The following is a 17,137-nucleotide window of genomic DNA, read 5'->3' as shown; positions in this document are numbered from 1 at the left end:
CAGTGGGTGGTCAATGAGGAAAAATCATACACTCCTCACAGATCTTCCACCACACCTGGTCCACCTCTGCCCAGGTTCTCCCCACTGCTCTGATTCTCGGTCCCTCGGAACACAGGTTAATGCCTGCTTAGTCAATCACTGGCCACAGTGGTGTCCCCCAGCTGTCCTGAGTTTTCCAAGGGCATTCCTGTTACCCAGACCTCAAAGGGTTTATGCCCAAATCTCACAAAGTGGGCGTTCCTGTCTGTTTGGGGGCATTCTCAGGAATGGGTCTTAAATGCCCCAGTTTAGGCCAAGTATGGTATATTCAGCAGGTGTGCTGTAACTGAAAGAGTTCTGCCAGGAAGCGAACCACTATATGTTTACCCTATTACCGAAACCTTTTTGGACATGTAGCAAAAGAAAAATATATTATGTACGTGCCTAGTAAGGAGGAAAATGGCAATGTTCTGCACGGATATGCTGCAGTTGCCTGATTAATTAAAACAAATAGATGAATACTTGAGCCATCTGGCATGCAAAGAAGAAGTCTGTTGTCCTCCTGGCCTTTATCCTCTCATCTCCTTTTATTCCGTGATTTAAGATGCTGTTTCCTACAATACACTTTGAAGGTTCATCTCCCCTCTGCTGCAACCAGGCTGTGCGTCTCACTGTCCACATTAAATCCCACACAAATTGTGAAAAATTTCTTATTTGTACCTGAATCAAAGTTCCCTGGAGACTTGATCTGCTGGAGTTTATTCAGGATGTTTATTTTGGCCATTGAACACCCCATTGTAGCTAGGGCTGGCAGGCGGCAGGATGCAGCTCTTGTCCTTTTACAGGCATTCGCTTGTGCACAGAACTCAATATGAAGCCTTCAGCGCTTGTCTCTAGACACACAAGCCTTTCTTCCATGGTGCCAAGCTTCAATATCTCAAAACAAGACCTGGAAAATTATAAATAAAACGTAACTTTTACTAATTATAATTAAAATAACGTTATACTAGAAAATGTGGGGAAGTATAATATATAAAAGGGTGTAGTATTACCATATGCACCTATACACTATTTTCCCCAGAAAAAAAATTGAATGGTCTTGCCAGATCTAGGAACACGGACTGTAACTTATGTCTATCTAGTGCCGTTCCTTTGCTGATGTTGAAGAGGCGGATGCTTGTCTCAAGATTGATGCAAAGGGGACTCGAACTACATGACCCTAGATGATGCCAAAAAAAAGGATAAGGGTGCTAGTCATCCCTGCCTAGCAGTAATCAGAGCACCTGCCCTGATGGGGGCGATCCAGTCAGGAACCTGTCCCTGAATGGGGCCTAAAATCCTAATTCTGTTCCTCACTTATGTCCCGACATATCGGATTTCATCCCTGAACGGGACTCCTCAGGGGATATGAGTGAAATAAAATAAAATACTGCAAATTGGTTGCAATATAACATTAGACACTCCCCAGTTGTTGTCCTGAGGGGCCAGATAAATTATATAGCAAGGTGTGTGCAAAGATGAAACCCTTGCCTATTAGCAACAAGCAATACAAGCGCAACAGGGATGCTGGTCAATGTCCCAAGCAAAAGGCTCCCAAAGGGCAGTGGTCCTTGCCTTAATAAATAGGTAAGTGAATGATGGGAAAGTGTCCCCAATAATTGCTGGTCACCGCTGGCCTGGATAGGGAGGTGAGCACAGACTTTGGCGCCAAGTTCCCTTTTGAATGTCCCCTAATCAAGCCCTGGCTTAACCACACCCTATCCTGCCCATCTGTGGAACACATATGAAGTGCACGCCAAGAGCGTGCGCTTGACAGCAAAAGAGGAAGTCATGTGATTGGGCTGAAGGGACGTAAAGGAGCGGAGACAGAGCGTACCTATTGCTAAGCAACCAGGGGACGCTCAGATTGGCTCAATACAATGCTACTGATGCCAAGTAGCTGAAATGAAAAAGGCTGTGTAGCCAATTGTAGGATTTACTGACAGGTTAGCGATCTAAGTAATTTTCAGCAGCAATGTGCTTAAAGGGAACCTGTCACCAGTTTTATGGTGTCCTAACTAAGGGCAACATAAATAAGTGACTGATTCTCTTAGCAAAATGCTGGATCACTTTCTTTAATTGACCCAGTCAATCTGCCAACATCTTGTATTGAAAAGCTCCAGCTCATAATGATGAGTCCTGAATATTCATGAGCTCCTGACTCTCCCCGCCTGCCTGTTGCTGATTTACAGTTATTTTCCATATGAATCAGCAGCAGGTGGGCAGGGGAGTGGCTATAGCTCTGAATTAAATAAACGCTGGACTTAATGACATCACGCTGGACTCAAATCAGCTCATTAGCATGCGGCACGTGGCATCTTTGTGTGTATATTATGAGGTAACCATCTGTCACACCAGTAAGTGATACATCTAAGGCACTTTTTAGTAGTTAATGATTGTATACAATTAGTTGATTATAATCAAATATCCACATGACAGGTTCCCTTTTAAAGGGAGTCTGTCGCCTCCATATGGCCATATACAGTGCTTACATGGCTCTGTAGCACACCTATACAGGATTGTAGCGGTACCTTTGTTCTTTTCTTTAGACTTGCACCAGCAGGAAAAACGAAGTTTAATTCATATGCAAATAAGCATTTGCAAGTGCCCAGGGGCGGCGTTCAGTGTGTAGGTGCCCAGGCTGCTCTGCCTTCTTTTCACTTTACTCCTCCCCAGTCTCTGCCTTTGCATGCCCTCCAAGTCTCTTGCCTCATCGATAGGTCCGGACTTGGAGGGCGGGCAAAGGCAGAGGCTGGGGAGGAGTAAAGTGAAAAGAAGGCAGAGCAGCCTGGGCACTTACACACTGAACGCCACCCCTGGGCACTTGTGAGTGCTCATTTGCCTATGAATTAAACTTCGTTTTTCCTGCTGGTGCAAGTCTAAAGACAAAGGAACCATTACAATCCTGTATAGGTGTGCTACAGAGCCATGTAAGCACTGTATATGGCCATATGGAGGTGACAGACTCCCTTTAAATAGAGACTTATGTAGAGAGAGGATCAAAAAGAGGAAAAAAGGAGAAAATCTAATAAATGTGCCTGAATTATAATGCAAACATTGGGTTATTAGAAGACCTGGGTCATCAAGCACACACACTCCAATCGCAGTCATATTTTTGTTTATATGAAACAACTAAAATTGAGTTGTTCATTGAGGCCATTAGGATGTACAGTTTTTAAGTAAAAAAAATCCACTTTGCTTCACTCTATAGGATTTTTTTATTTTTTATTATTCCAATTGCCTCTCCTAACTGATTGCTTGATCAAAGCAATACCTGTGAAATTTAGGCAGTTTGTCCTCCCTTCATGTTCATTTCTCACATGATGTGATACTGAGGTATGTCTTTGATTAGAGAGATCCCCAATGTGCTCCCCAACCCTATGTCTCAACTCTCTGGCTGTCTTTCCAATGTATTCTTTACCACAAATACAAGTTATCTTATAGATAACACCTTTAGATTTGCAATTGATCATGTCCCTGATCTCATATACTCTGTTGGTGACATATGGTACATCCATATGGTAATACTACACCCTTTTTATATATTATACTTCACCGCATTTTCTAGTATATTGTTATTTTTATTATAATGACGGTAGTAAAGGTTATGTTTTTATAATAATTTTCCAGGTCTTGTTTTGAGAGAGACCATATACCTGTGAAGCCATTTTTGAGCAGGGATACATAGATTTTGTTTATGGTGCCAAGCTTCTTATATTTGGTACTCTGCAGAGCTTTGCATTCATTTAGGCCTGTATTGGTTTCTAATTCATTTTGGTTCACAAGGACTGTAATCCAGTAGCTGCATGCATGAGGAAGTTCCCATGAAAAGAACAACCACTGAACACCTGGGAGCAAGTACTTGTTATATGTGGTGCATTGTAATGAAAGGCAGTAGCCTGTCACCGAAAATCCATTACGTTAATCTGAACTGCATTGTTTCAGTTGCAAACACATGGGTTTTGTATTCTTTTAAAATAATGGGCCAGTTGCAGAAGTTTTTGCAACAGATCTGCCACATGTGAATCCTGCTTTAGGTCTTACGCACCCAACCGTATTTATTTTGGCCACATCCGCAGATTGCAAAATACACATTTTGGCCACATTTTCTTGTTCCCTTCTATAGAAATGTCCTATTCTTTTCCTCCAAATGGACAAATATAGGACAAGTTCTATTTATTTATTTTGGCTGGCACGCACCTATTTATGTATGCTGTCCACTTATTTATTTATTTTATGCCCCATTGAAATAAGTAGGTCTAAAATAAATAAATTAAAATATGGTCTAAGTTGCCCTACACATAGCTAGAAGATGTTGAATTTATTGAAACTAAGCCCTTGAAAGGAAATTGTGCCACTAAAATAAAAAAAATATAGTAAATACTTGTTTATATACGGTACTTGCCAATGCATATACTCAGTGATTGCCAAACAGACAAAATTTAAGTATATTCCTGGTCCATTACCTTTAAGAATGCCATACGTATGATACATTGTTTTTTCTCAATGAGAACTTTTGATTGCATATTCTGTTTTTCAACAAATACGTTTTTTTAATTGTGCAAGTTGTATGTTGTGCAGTTTTTAAATTTTTCTGTGTCAGTTGCTTACGATTTTCAACATCTGTGCTTGCAATCATTGAATGGAATCCATTGACTTCTAGAGAGTGAAACTCTTGTTACATGGCAAAGGTAGCTGGTAGCTGTACTGTACACAACCAGAGCAGATTTCCCTGCAGAACACATCTGGTCCCTGGGAATCCTGACAAGTGGGCACTTGTTGAGGGTTCCTTCCAACAAGTAGGGATTGTCCAAAGCAGACCACCCTTTTAATTTTTCTTTCTTTCTTAGTGTTACATATATATCTCTTTCCACCTTTTATGTTAACGCCTTATTGATGTTTTCCCTCCCACAGAGCCACCGCGACCAATTGCCCCACCACAGCTCCTTGGTGTTGGACCAACATATCTTCTGATTCAGCTGAATGCCAATTCTATTATTGGTGATGGGCCTATTATTCTGAAGGAAGTGGAATATAGGATGACCACTGGCACATGGACAGAAACACATGCAGTGAATGCACCAACCTATAAACTGTGGCATTTGGATCCAGATACAGAATATGAGATTAGAGTACTACTTACAAGACCTGGAGAAGGTGGAACAGGACAGTCAGGACCACCACTTATTACAAGGACAAAGTGTGCAGGTAAGCCTAATTATAGGGTGGGTAATTTGTGTACCTTGTTTTTAGAAATTTTGGCTTTTTTTTTGTCCATCCAAAAGCTGGCATTGATGCCAGAAACCGGTCGGATCCTATTATAGTCAATGGGGATCTGGTCTGTCACAGCATTATCCGGATATAGTGGATACGGTGAACTCCAACAAGCTGTTCCTCTGCTGGAATAGCCTGCTAGATTTGTGAACGCAGATGTCAACCTAGCGAAAAGGGGTTTCTTCACCATGTAGATGGTGCCAGCTATCTCCAGCAGTCCCATAGAGAATAAATATAATGGCAGTACAGTGCTCCCAATAAAGACGTTTCAAGTTAATACAGTGGTGCCTTGGACTTGTCTTGCATGCCAGGTTCCCTCAAAGTGGAACTCACCACCTAGATAACATACCATAACCTAACCTGGTGCACATCATTTCTGTTTGGGTTTACTTTGATGCTTATTATAAGACCACTCACAAGGATTTTCTTTTCCCTTTGTATAAAAGGGCATTTGCCGACCACTGGCCATCCTCATGCACTCAGGGCTCTCACAGATGGATGTCTGAATAAAAATATTTTGTCGAAAATCGCAATTTTTTTGCTCTTTTAAAAAACTGTTTGAGAGTTTGGAGATTAATTTTTTCCTCCAACACTTGCATGTTTCCCGAGCATTACCGTGTTACCGATTTCAAACTGCTCTAATAATTTTTCTTACATCTTTCTCTCAAATGCGGCCAAGATTTGTACCTTTTGGTTTCTAGTGGAGGTCAGATCCAGCTTCCTTTGACGTGTAATCATATGCAAATATTCTTCACGCCATTTGGAAGAATTATAATAAGACCTCAGCCTGTCCTTGAAATGGTCTTTTAGGAATTTATAATGGAGTATATCAGAGGAGAGGGGCACTCCTGGAAAATAAAGGGTGGTGGTAAAGCTGCTTACCTCCTGGCCGAGGACTACGGGGTTATATAGTTGTACGGTGATAGAATCCCTTCTATATGCCACTCGTTGTTAGAGTAATGAGAGTGCAGCAGCTGAATTATTATACGATAACCCCGCTGCCTAGGGTCAGCAAGACTAAAGCATTTCCCTACTCAGGAGGACGGCGTAAGTGGAATTGGCATTTGAATTTCTGAGTGGAGCGGGCTGTCTTTAGCGAAGCCGCTATGCTAAGCAGTACTTCAGATACTTGTTTTGTCAGGTCACATCACAGAACTGACAATTAAATGTGGCGCTATCAGCATTTAAATCACATAGAGTATGGAAATTCTGAGATTAAAACAGCTCAGCCAAGTCAGATGGTGAGCTAAACAAAATAATGAAGCACCCCGGCCTCCCCCTCTCCCTTTCCTTTCCTCCGTATGACAATGCCTAGCGATCTATGTTATGAATCCCGGGCTTTATTCTTTTCTCCCACCTTGCAGAGTGCACTGCCTAATTGAGAAGCTAGTGTCATAGCTCAATGCGCTCCATGCTTCATGGGCTGTTAGTGAGTTGTTTCTGCACTAACAGGAGCCACAATAACGGTGTATTTATATGCGCTGACCAAGCAGGCAATTAGCGGGAAGGGACTGCTCGTCAGTAGAGGAAAAAGCTTCATTTACATGCAGCGATCACCTCCACTGTATGGGGGCAAGCGATCACAACTGCTATTGCTCGTCCTCATATAGATTCAGAAGTTTTCTCATAGACTTCTTTATGTACTGTTTTAATCACTTTACAAATGAGTGGTTAAGTGCACTGAGGGCGGGCCCAAGCCCTTTCTCCTCCTGCTTCCTCTGCCGATGCCTTCCTTGTCTTAACAGGGCCAAGTTCCTGCATAGTCATCTCGCCTGCTCTGTCCATCAAGAAGGTGGGTGAGGGGCTGGCATAGGAAGCAGAAGGGACAAGGGTGCATGTAGTGGCTTGTGCTCACTCTTGGTGCACTTAATTATTTGTATCACGATTAAATAGGATTTCTTCTCCAGAATGAACCAATGAAAAGTATCATTACATTCAACTGTCTTAGCTCTGGGCATGGTTTAGTGAATTTCCTGGTGTCAAACTCCCTTTAGACATTCCCTTGCCATATACTAGACTAGGATTTGTTTGTTGAAGGGACACTTTGTCTGAATTTCCCACCAGTTCTCAGACTGTGTCTCCAGATTTTCTTTCATTTGGAGTGGGAATCAAGGTGCTTTGAAAGTTTCCACCTTTAGTGACACGTGCATGGTACAGGCAAGGTAAAATGTTGTTCTCCCCACTCCATTATGAGCTCTACGAGTATAAGTATATGTTTTGCTGTCCAAATGTCTTGAAATAAATGGTAGCTGGAGGAGTTCACGCGTATTGAAGCCTTTCCCGGAACTAGGACAGACTAATTCTAGAGCTCTCGAAGTTTATCCGGCATACATCTGGCTTGTTCCTAGTTCTTCTGAATAAAAGTTCTGTGGGCTTTTGTCCTGTGAGGTTTCCTATGTAAACGTCTAAATTTAAGACTTGTGCTTGGGAAACGTCAGGATACAATACTGTACAATTATTTCCTGCCATTAATTTAGTTTTTTTTTTTGTTATGAGTGTACAGTTTCCGCTTTGAGCCTCTCCTGAGAGTAACATTGCATGCTGGATCTTCCTAGTTATTATGCCTTACCGGTCTCGGGGTTGTTGCTGTAGCATGGCAGACGTCGACCTATTATGCCGCTGCTGCTCTGGTGCCTGCTGGGCTTCCTCACTATTTTTATGCTAACACAAAAGCAAGAGGGTCAAGAGTTCACACTGTTCAAAACTTAAATATATCTATACTTTACCTGGGCTTTCTTCTTCCATTGAAATGGAAGGGGGGTGGGCGGGGGGGGGGGGAAGGTTCTCTCCTGGTAGCCTCGATTCATATGTTTATTACAATGGGAGTGGATCTTTAGTTATTGATCTGTGATTATCAATCAAGCAGACAAAATATCAATGGTCATCAGCCAGGTTAATTTGTCTGCCAACATGATGGCTGTTTGATGAAGTATAGGATTTTTTAATTTGTCATTGATGTATTTGTAACATACTACAGTTACCATAGCTGAGGCCACTTCAATTAATTATCCCATCCGCTGACTGAGGCGGCTTTCACACAATCAGTGTTTGGTCAGTGTTAAATCAGTGATTTTCATCAGAGATGGTCAGCCAAAACCAGGAGGAGGCTACACAGAGATAAGGTATAATGGAAAGATCTGCACCTGTAATGTGTTTTTAACCCACTCCTGGTTTTGGCTCAGTCACTGATGGAAATCACTGATCGTGTGAAAGTGGCCTGAGGCTGGAGATGCACATTACATAGCTGTTAGGCTGCGCTCATATCTCTGTTAGAGATAATACCAGCAGCGGTATTTGTCCAGGTTAAACCCGGCATTTATGCCGGAAAGCAGCCAGATTACATTGTAGTTAATAGAGATCCCGCGGTGAACTGTTGAATTTAACAATGCCAGATGCGTAAAACATTTACCGGAGCTGTAAACGCAGCTTTAACTGACAGCAATCCATCCTTACTCCATGCTCAGCTGAGTATCCATGTGTTCTGAATTTGGGAGATGGGTTTGGCAGCTTCCAGATACCTCTCCCTTAGATCAGGGGTGTCAAACTCAAATTCATCGGGGGCCGCATCAGCAGTTTGGTCACCCTCAAAGGGCCGGTTGTATCGGACTTATGGGGGATCTGTGGGTGACACTTATGGGGGATCTGTGGGTGACACTTATGGGGGATCTGTGGGTGACACTTATGGGGGATCTGTGGGTGACACTTATGGGGGATCTGTGGGTGGCTCTTATGGGGGAGCTGTGGGTGGCTCTTATGGGGGAGCTGTGGGTGGCTCTTATGGGGGAGCTGTGGGTGGCTCTTATGGGGGAGCTGTGGATGACACATATATAGCATCTTATGCTATGTGTCATCCACAGATCCCCTCCATAAGGGTTCATTCACACGTCCGTTGTTTATTTCCTGATCTGTTCCGTTTTTTGCGGAACAGATCTGGACCAGATCTGAACCCATTCATTTTCAATGGGTCCTGAAAAAAAATCGGACAGCACAATGTCTGACTTTTTTTCAGGACCCATTGAAAATGAATGGGTCCAGATCTGTTCCGCAAAAAAAGGAACAGATCAGGAAAGAAACAACGGACGTGTGAATGGACCCTAAGGCCCCTTTCACACGGGCGAGTTTTCCGTGCGGGTGCGATCCGTGCGGCGAACGTATGGCACCCGCACTAAATCCTGACCCATTCATTTCTATAGGGCTGTGCACATGAGCGATGTTTTTAACGCATCACTTGTGCGTTCAGTTGAAATCGCAGCATGCTCTATATTGTCCGATTTTGACGTGACGCAGGCCCCATAGAAGTGAATGGGGTGTGTGAAAATCGGATGGCATCCGCAAGCAAGTACGGATGCCGTGCGATTTGCACGCATGGTTGCTAGGAGACCATCGGGATGGAGACCCGATCATTATTATTTTCCCTTATAACATGGTTATAAGGGAAAATAATAGCATTCTGAATACAGAATGCATAGTAAAACAGCGCTAGAGGGGTTAAAAAAAAATAATTATAATTTAACTCACCTTAGTCCACTTGCTCGCGAAGCTGGCATCTCCTTGTGTCTCCGCTGCTGATGAACAGGACCTGGGGTGAGCTGCTCCATTAAATAGAGCTTAAGGACCTTCGATGACGTCACTCCGGTCATCACATGGTCTTTTACCATGGTGAATCACCATGGTAAAAGATCATGTGACGTACCATGTGATGACCGGAGTGACGTCATCGAAGGTCCTTAACCTGTATTTAATGGAGCAGTTCACTGTCATGGTCTTACCTTCTTACTGTTCTCCTTCGTTTGACATGTGCTGGCGGCCATCTTGGTTTCTGGGTTTCTTGTAGCCTCCCACCCTGCGGCTTCTCCTTCCCACTGGGAGGAGCTGGATGCCTAGCTCATATATATAGGAGGTCTGTGGCTTCAGTTCCTTGCTTGGTCCACCTGTGTTCACATGCTTCTAAGACTGCTGCTGCTTCTGGTTCCTGATCCTGGCCTCGTCTGACTACCCTGTTGGTTCCTGATCCTGGCTTCGTCTGACTACCCTGCTGGTTCCTGATCCAGGCTTCGTCTGACTACCCTTCTGGTTCCTGACCTCTGTCTACGCAAGACCCTGCTTCGGTTTAGCCATCCGTTTGGACTTTTGCTTACAGCTTGATTTTCAATAAAGCCTTCTTATTTCCACTTATCTCTTGTTGTACGTCTGGTTCATGGTTCCATGACACTCACCCCAGGTCCTGTTCATCAGCAGCGGAGACACAAGGAGATGCCAGCTTCGCGAGCAAGTGGACTAAGGTGAGTTAAATTATTTATTTATTTTAACCCCTCTAGCGCTGTTTTACTATGCATTCTGTATTCAGAATGCTATTATTTTCCCTTATAACCATGTTATAAGGGAAAATAATACAGTCTTCAGAACATCAATCCCAAGCCCGAACTTCTATGAAGAAGTTCGGGTTTGGGTACCAAACATGCGCGATTTTTCTCACGCGAGTGCAACGCATGACAATGTTTTGCACTCGCGCGGGAAAATCGCGCATTTTCCCGCAACGCACCCGGCTCTTATCCGGGCAAAAAAACTGACGCCCGTGTGAAAGAGGCCTAAGTGTCCCTGTAGTGAATAACCCTCAATACACGGGCTAGGGGCCGGCATCTGCTTTTGTAATGACAGCAGGGCCCGTGCAGTGACTATTCTACTACACGGGCCCCGCTCACTGTATAATCGTATCTCTAATAGTTGATGGTTACCGTATGTATATAATCGCATAAGGAGCGCTGTGTATTACCGGTACTTACAACTACAAGCGCTCGCCGAGAGGAGGGAGGAGGCAGGCCGGGAGGACAGGCGCTGGCAGCGTGAGTCATACGTCATGCGCCCATTCCGCCTGCTTCATTCATAAAGTGGGCGGCGCCGGCGCGTGACGTATGACTCACGCTGCCAGCGCCCATCCTCCCAGCCTGCCTCCTCCCTTCTCTCGGCGAGCGCTTGTAGTTGTAAGTACAGGTAATACACAGCGCTCCTTATGCGATTTATTATCACTTCCTGCAGGGGCCGCCTGCATGAAGTGATAATAAAAGGCGAAGGCCCGGCGGCGGCTACGCGGGCCACATGACGAGGTCTGGCGGGCCGGATTCGGCCCGCGGGCCTTGTGTTTGACACCCGTGCATTAGATGGTTGGTTGACTTCCCCAAAATCTGTGTTCAGGTGACTGTTAATATTATGTGCGACCACTGTAAATTTTCCCTTTTTGTTAAATCTCCTTACACTATATTCACATGAGCATAGTGAAATCCAGCAGCGGAACAGCCTGCTGGAGTTCATCATATTTGGCATAGCCAGATAATGCCAGATAATGTCCGTATGCAACTCAGGTCGGGTGTATGGCCGCATGTATGCAGATTCAATTAGTGTGCAAACTCAGCAGGCAGTATAGGTCAAATGTTCAACCAATATAGTCTTGTCCAAAACTTCATACAAGCCCCATAGGGCAAAGTACATTACCCCTCCTCCGTCCCCTTGATCTTGCTCCAGCCACTTGGACTCAGGTCTATAACGCGGCGTCCCACGTGACCTGACTACGTCCCACGTGATGCACGTTGCTGTTGTAAGGCTGGTCAGTGCGCTGGGTCCTAAGATCCGGACCGTATGGTTGTATCCGCACTGGAGATCACTCCCTGGGGGTCCGAGGGGTACGGTGACTTTTGGTAATGTCACCTCAGAGTTCCAATGAAAAGTCCTGTGCTGTCATGATGTCGCATAACAGCCTGCTGGAGTTCATCGTATCCGGCATAGCCAGATAATGCCACATAACAGCCTGCTGGAGTTCATCGTATCCGGCATAGCCAGATAATGCCACATAACAGCCTGCTGGAGTTCATCATATCCGGCATAGCCAGACAATGCTGCGGGACAGCCTGCTGCAGTTCATTATATCCAGCATAGCCAAATAATACCGCGAACGCCGGATCCCCATTGACTACAATGGGATCCGATGGGGTTCCAGCCACTTTCTTTCATAATGCTGGCTTTTGACCGGACAGTCCAGGTCCCCGGCAATCCGGTTGTAGTCATAGGGAATCCGGTGGTTCTCTGCCAGATTTCACAACACAAATGTGAATGTAGCCGTATTTCCTTTATGGTCAAATGTGAAGTTTACAAAAGGGGCAGATTTATTAGCAATTGAAGAGGTTTAAGAGCAATTTGTGACATTTTACTCATGATTTCAGATACAGGGCAGTGACTAGTCATGTCTTCACTTCATGCTGTACAAAACATATTAGATTATATACAACTTGTAAGTCCAGCTCACCTTATGTCCTCTGTGTGCGGTACGAGCCAAGGCAAACTCAGCATGCATAGAAATCAAGACTATGGTTAAGAACCGTGGCGTTCGAAACATGTCAAACCAGACGTTGCAACGACAGAATTATCCGGTGCTGGATCACTTTCTTCCTTGATTTTTATATTAGATTATAGTCAGTTGAACTTTCTAATTTCTGCTGGGCTGACTGACATTGCCTAGGGGTCTGCAACTCTCATTGGGGGAAATAAGGATTGGGCAAGTTGAATTTCCATGCGCAATTGTTGTGTACTAGAAGGAGATAATCGATCACCAGAGCTGGCTAGTGCAGACTTTCTCCTCGCCAGACTGTATGGGGGTGTTGGGGGGTATAGCTGCCGGCTGAACAATCGAAATGTATATTTCTAGGCTATGTTCTCACCTCCACATTGATAATATGTATAAAGCATAGATTTATTTGCACAAAATGGAAACTTATTTCAAATGAAAGCAGAAAACCTGATTTGGCTTTATTCTGATAGGATGCTGTACTGTTTTGGGAAAAAAATAAAAAAAGTTCCCATGCACTATTGTAAATTTACACCTAGGTGTGCTTAGCAGGTGCAAAAGTGGCTCAGCTGTTAAAGGGAACCTGACATCCAGGTATTCAAGATTTAAAGTGCCATTTTCTGGTTAATGTTGACCAGTGTGTTTGTAAGATGACTATATGGCACTAATATAGTCTTTGGTGAAATTCTGCACCATTTTCTATATTTCATAAGCTATTCCCGCTTGTATACAAAGTCTTGTGTGCTGTCCATAAGATGGCCGCTGATGGAGGGTCATGTGACCAGGCAAATAACCTTCTTGTTATGTCTCCTCCAGTCAAATGCAATGCACCTGCCATGTGCACTTGCACTGTTGAAAGTTTAGTGTATCTGAATGGAGAAGACATCACATGGAGATGATTTGCCTGGTCACATGACCCTCTATCAGCAGCCATTTTATGGACAGGACCTCTGTGTGAACAGCACAAAAGATTTTGTAAACAATGGGACATAGCTTACGAAATATAGAAAATGGTGCAGAATTTCATTAAAGGATATATCAGTAAGTTCCCTATAAATATCTTACAAACACACTGGTCAACAGTAATCAGAACGTGGACAACCCCTTTAACTTTGCACATTTCCTTATTATTTACAGCATGTCCGTTATTCTGCTTATATGTTTCATGGCTACAGAGAAAAGCAACTTTACTAAGCTCTTCTGCCGTGTGTTAATGAGCATTTTGAAGTCAAGGTGGCCGGCTCTAGCATCCTTAAAGTTAACTTCCCCGCTCCCTCTTCCTGTCTCCCACTCCTATAATTGACATTTCAGAGCAGTGGTCATATCATCCCCTCGGCTCTCTACAATTTGCGCAGGTGTGCTGGAGCAAGCACATATGTGCCACCTAATCAAGGCAGCTTATTTGATAGGAAGGGCAAAAGTGCCCAGGAATGTTGCTCCCCAGATAGCTGGCTTGGATGGGTCTGCTCCTCCTCCTATTGGTTGCTGGATGCATGGAGGTGACTAGGAGCAGCACACCATATGTGCAGAGTCTGTGCTCCTGAACATAGATGCCCAATGGTATAGGTAGGTTTAGCGTAGGACCTGCCTGACCTGAGACCACCATAGCGCTGGCTAGGAGGGCACAGATGTTTTTTGATCAAAATATATTGGCTAAGAGTCTCCGATTTTATTGCATCAGACTAAGGGCTTAGTCCATATATCATTCTTGCATCTATTTTGTTAGTGCATTATTATCCTTTTTTCTGGGATTTCTTCAGAACGAACTTAACTTGAAGGATACAAGTGCCAGACTCCTTGACTTGAGTGCTCATTGGCATAAGGTGGGAATGTGGAATAAAGTAGATTTTTCTCCCTAACCATGAAACACAAAAGCAGAACAACGGTACCATGGGGTACAACATACTGGCTGACAGGTTCCCTTTAAATAAATGTGGCACAGACTGTTTTCAGGGCCACTCCACATTCTAAATCAGCCTGATTTGTGTTCTGCAGAGTTCTTCACTAATGGGTTAAATTTAGTCATTGCCTTGCTTTGCCTCTCAATTATTAGTATTTTCATTTCTGCAAGTGTAATTATACCACACTTGCCTTCTTTCATCTCTCTTATGCTAAATAGCGTTTGATTAATGCTCAAAGTGCCACCTTGTTTTCTTGTTTTATGTAAAGCAGCCGTGGTCTGTGAGCGCTGCGGATAGATGTGTGTGTGTGTTTGAAGTCTGCAGCACTTTCTGAAGTTTACTTTCTGTCCCTATTATAAGGACTTCAGGGATGGGGAGAGAAGAGAGAGCTTAACAGGAAATCATTGTCTATAATGTGACCCAAATACAGCAGTCTGATTAGTGTTACAATGGTGTTTTCATCAGCACTGCACATTTTTACTCCAGCCTCCGCGAACAAGGGGACTACAGAAAATGTGAAGGTCTATGTTCAGACATCGGTCTTAATAAGCCTTATAGCTGGCAGTGGACCGGCCTCTACATAACGTCGGTGCATCCAGCGCTGATTCTAAATGTAAGACAGTAGGGCTGCAGCTATTGACTATTTTTGTAATAGAGTATTCGATCGATTAATAATAATATAGGCTGGCTCACAGTATTTTTGCATAAAATTTTATTGATGCACTAACTCAAAACAAACTGACTATATGTCAGCATACATACATAAGTAAAATAGGTATATGAGTGCGGAGCTCACGCACAACCTAAATAGCTGGAGTACTCCTAAGAATAAAAACCTAATGGCTAGGGTGAGGTTGCAAGAGGTATTCAATTGAACCGCTCAAATGTCCATGACTTTGAATGTCAATTTGCCGAATAGTTGGAACCAGAAAGGTTCAGAAACGTTTCTGAACCTTTCTGGTTCCAACTATTCGGCAAATTGACATTCAAAGTCATGGACATTTGAGCGGTTCAATTGAATACCTCTTGCAACCTCACCCTAGCCATTAGGTTTTTATTCTTAGGAGTACTCCAGCTATTTAGGTTGTGCGTGAGCTCCGCACTCATATACCTATTTTACTTATGTATGTATGCTGACATATAGTCAGTTTGTTTTGAGTTAGTGCATCAATAAAATTTTATGCAAAAATACTGTGAGCCAGCCTATATTATTATTGATTTATTCCTTTTTTTCAGCTGGTAACTGAAAGGCTGAGCTCCAGTAGTTTGGTGGTGGAGCCTTTTCTAAATATTTGAGAATATTCGATCGATTAATATAACAATTAATCGTGTACTCCAATAACAAAAACTGAATTACAAGAACGTTTTTCTTTATAGGACCTCATTACCCCCCCGTGACATCAGCCCCCCCCCCCCCCCCCATAAAATAATGTAGCTATATAGCAATATTGCACACCAATATTAAAGCTCCATAAGCGACGGTATAAAGGCGCTCTTGTGAAGATAGCTGGCTGGTTGTCTCAATGGAGCAGAAAATGAGACGTGTCCCTTACAGGAATAGAACAGTGGTAGATGGTAGGATAGTGTCCACTTGATAGTAGGAGCGTAACAGCTATGCTCCTACTATCAAGTGGGCACTATCCTACCATCTACCACTGTTCTATTCCTGTAAGGGACACTCGTTCTTAGTGTCCCCTGATCAAGTGACACGTCTCATTTTCTGCTCCATTGAGACAACCAGCCAGCTATCTTCACAAGAGCGCCTTCATACCGTCGCTTATGGAACTAATATTGGTGTGCAATATTGCTATATAGCTACATTATTCTATGTTTGATTTTAGGTGTATGTACTTTTTTTTTGATGCATATAAAATTTTAGACTCATCAGTTTGTCCAGGGCTCCCTGATATCTGAGTGCCCCTCCATCTCAATACGCTGCAGTTTTTGTCATCATCTCCCGCCCGTCCCCATTAAAGTGAATGGGGCCAGGCCGGACTTCCGGCAGCACACATGTGCAAGCGTTAGTACAGATCCTGCTAGATCAATGTTCCTCAACTCCAGCCCTCAGGGTCCACCTACCGTTAATGATTTGAGAATATCCCACAGATTGAATACCTGTGGTAAGTCCTGATGGATGGACACTAATTATATTACAACCTCCAAACTAGGGAAATCCGAAAAACATGAGCGGCAGGTGGTCCCTGAGGACCGGAGTTGAGGAACACTGCACTAGATGCTGGCATAGACATGAGCCACAATAAGCCCTGCCTCCCACTGTAAGCCCCACCCCATGTCTAGGCGCAATTGTAAAAAAGCCACACTTTTTTTTTTTTTTTTTCTTTTTCTTTTTCCTTTAACGCCACAATAGTAAGCTTGGTTACTTAAGTTATAATGAGAAATATAGGTTGTTGACACAGGGGGTGGAGGAGATACTGCATTAAGCAATGGGACTAACACAAATATAACGATAGGGCGTGTGCACAGTACTATTTCTGTGCCTGCTAATAGTTTACATACTCATGATTCAGTGGGCTAGGTGTCTTAGGGTGAGGCCACATGAGGCAGCAAATTTATGCAGCCATTTGACATTTGAAAAACCACACGGGCT

The 17,137-nt window shown here is 43.6% G+C and overlaps 1 protein-coding gene across 4 annotated transcripts in view; it reads left to right on the top strand.

Annotated features, from left to right (window-relative positions):
• Positions 1-17,137, top strand: part of PTPRK (protein tyrosine phosphatase receptor type K) — a 348,184-nt gene that overhangs the window by 181,097 nt on the left and 149,950 nt on the right. For all 4 annotated transcript variants that reach the window (XM_044291903.1, XM_044291905.1, XM_044291906.1 and 1 more), the window contains exon 7: positions 4,933-5,226. In XM_044291903.1, coding sequence (XP_044147838.1) covers positions 4,933-5,226 — 294 coding nt within the window. The remainder of the gene's footprint in view (positions 1-4,932; positions 5,227-17,137) is intronic.

Source organism: Bufo gargarizans, chromosome 4 (assembly GCF_014858855.1).
Source record: "Bufo gargarizans isolate SCDJY-AF-19 chromosome 4, ASM1485885v1, whole genome shotgun sequence".
Classification (NCBI taxonomy): Eukaryota; Metazoa; Chordata; class Amphibia; order Anura; family Bufonidae; genus Bufo; species Bufo gargarizans.
This window is presented reverse-complemented; position numbering and strand designations above follow the sequence as displayed.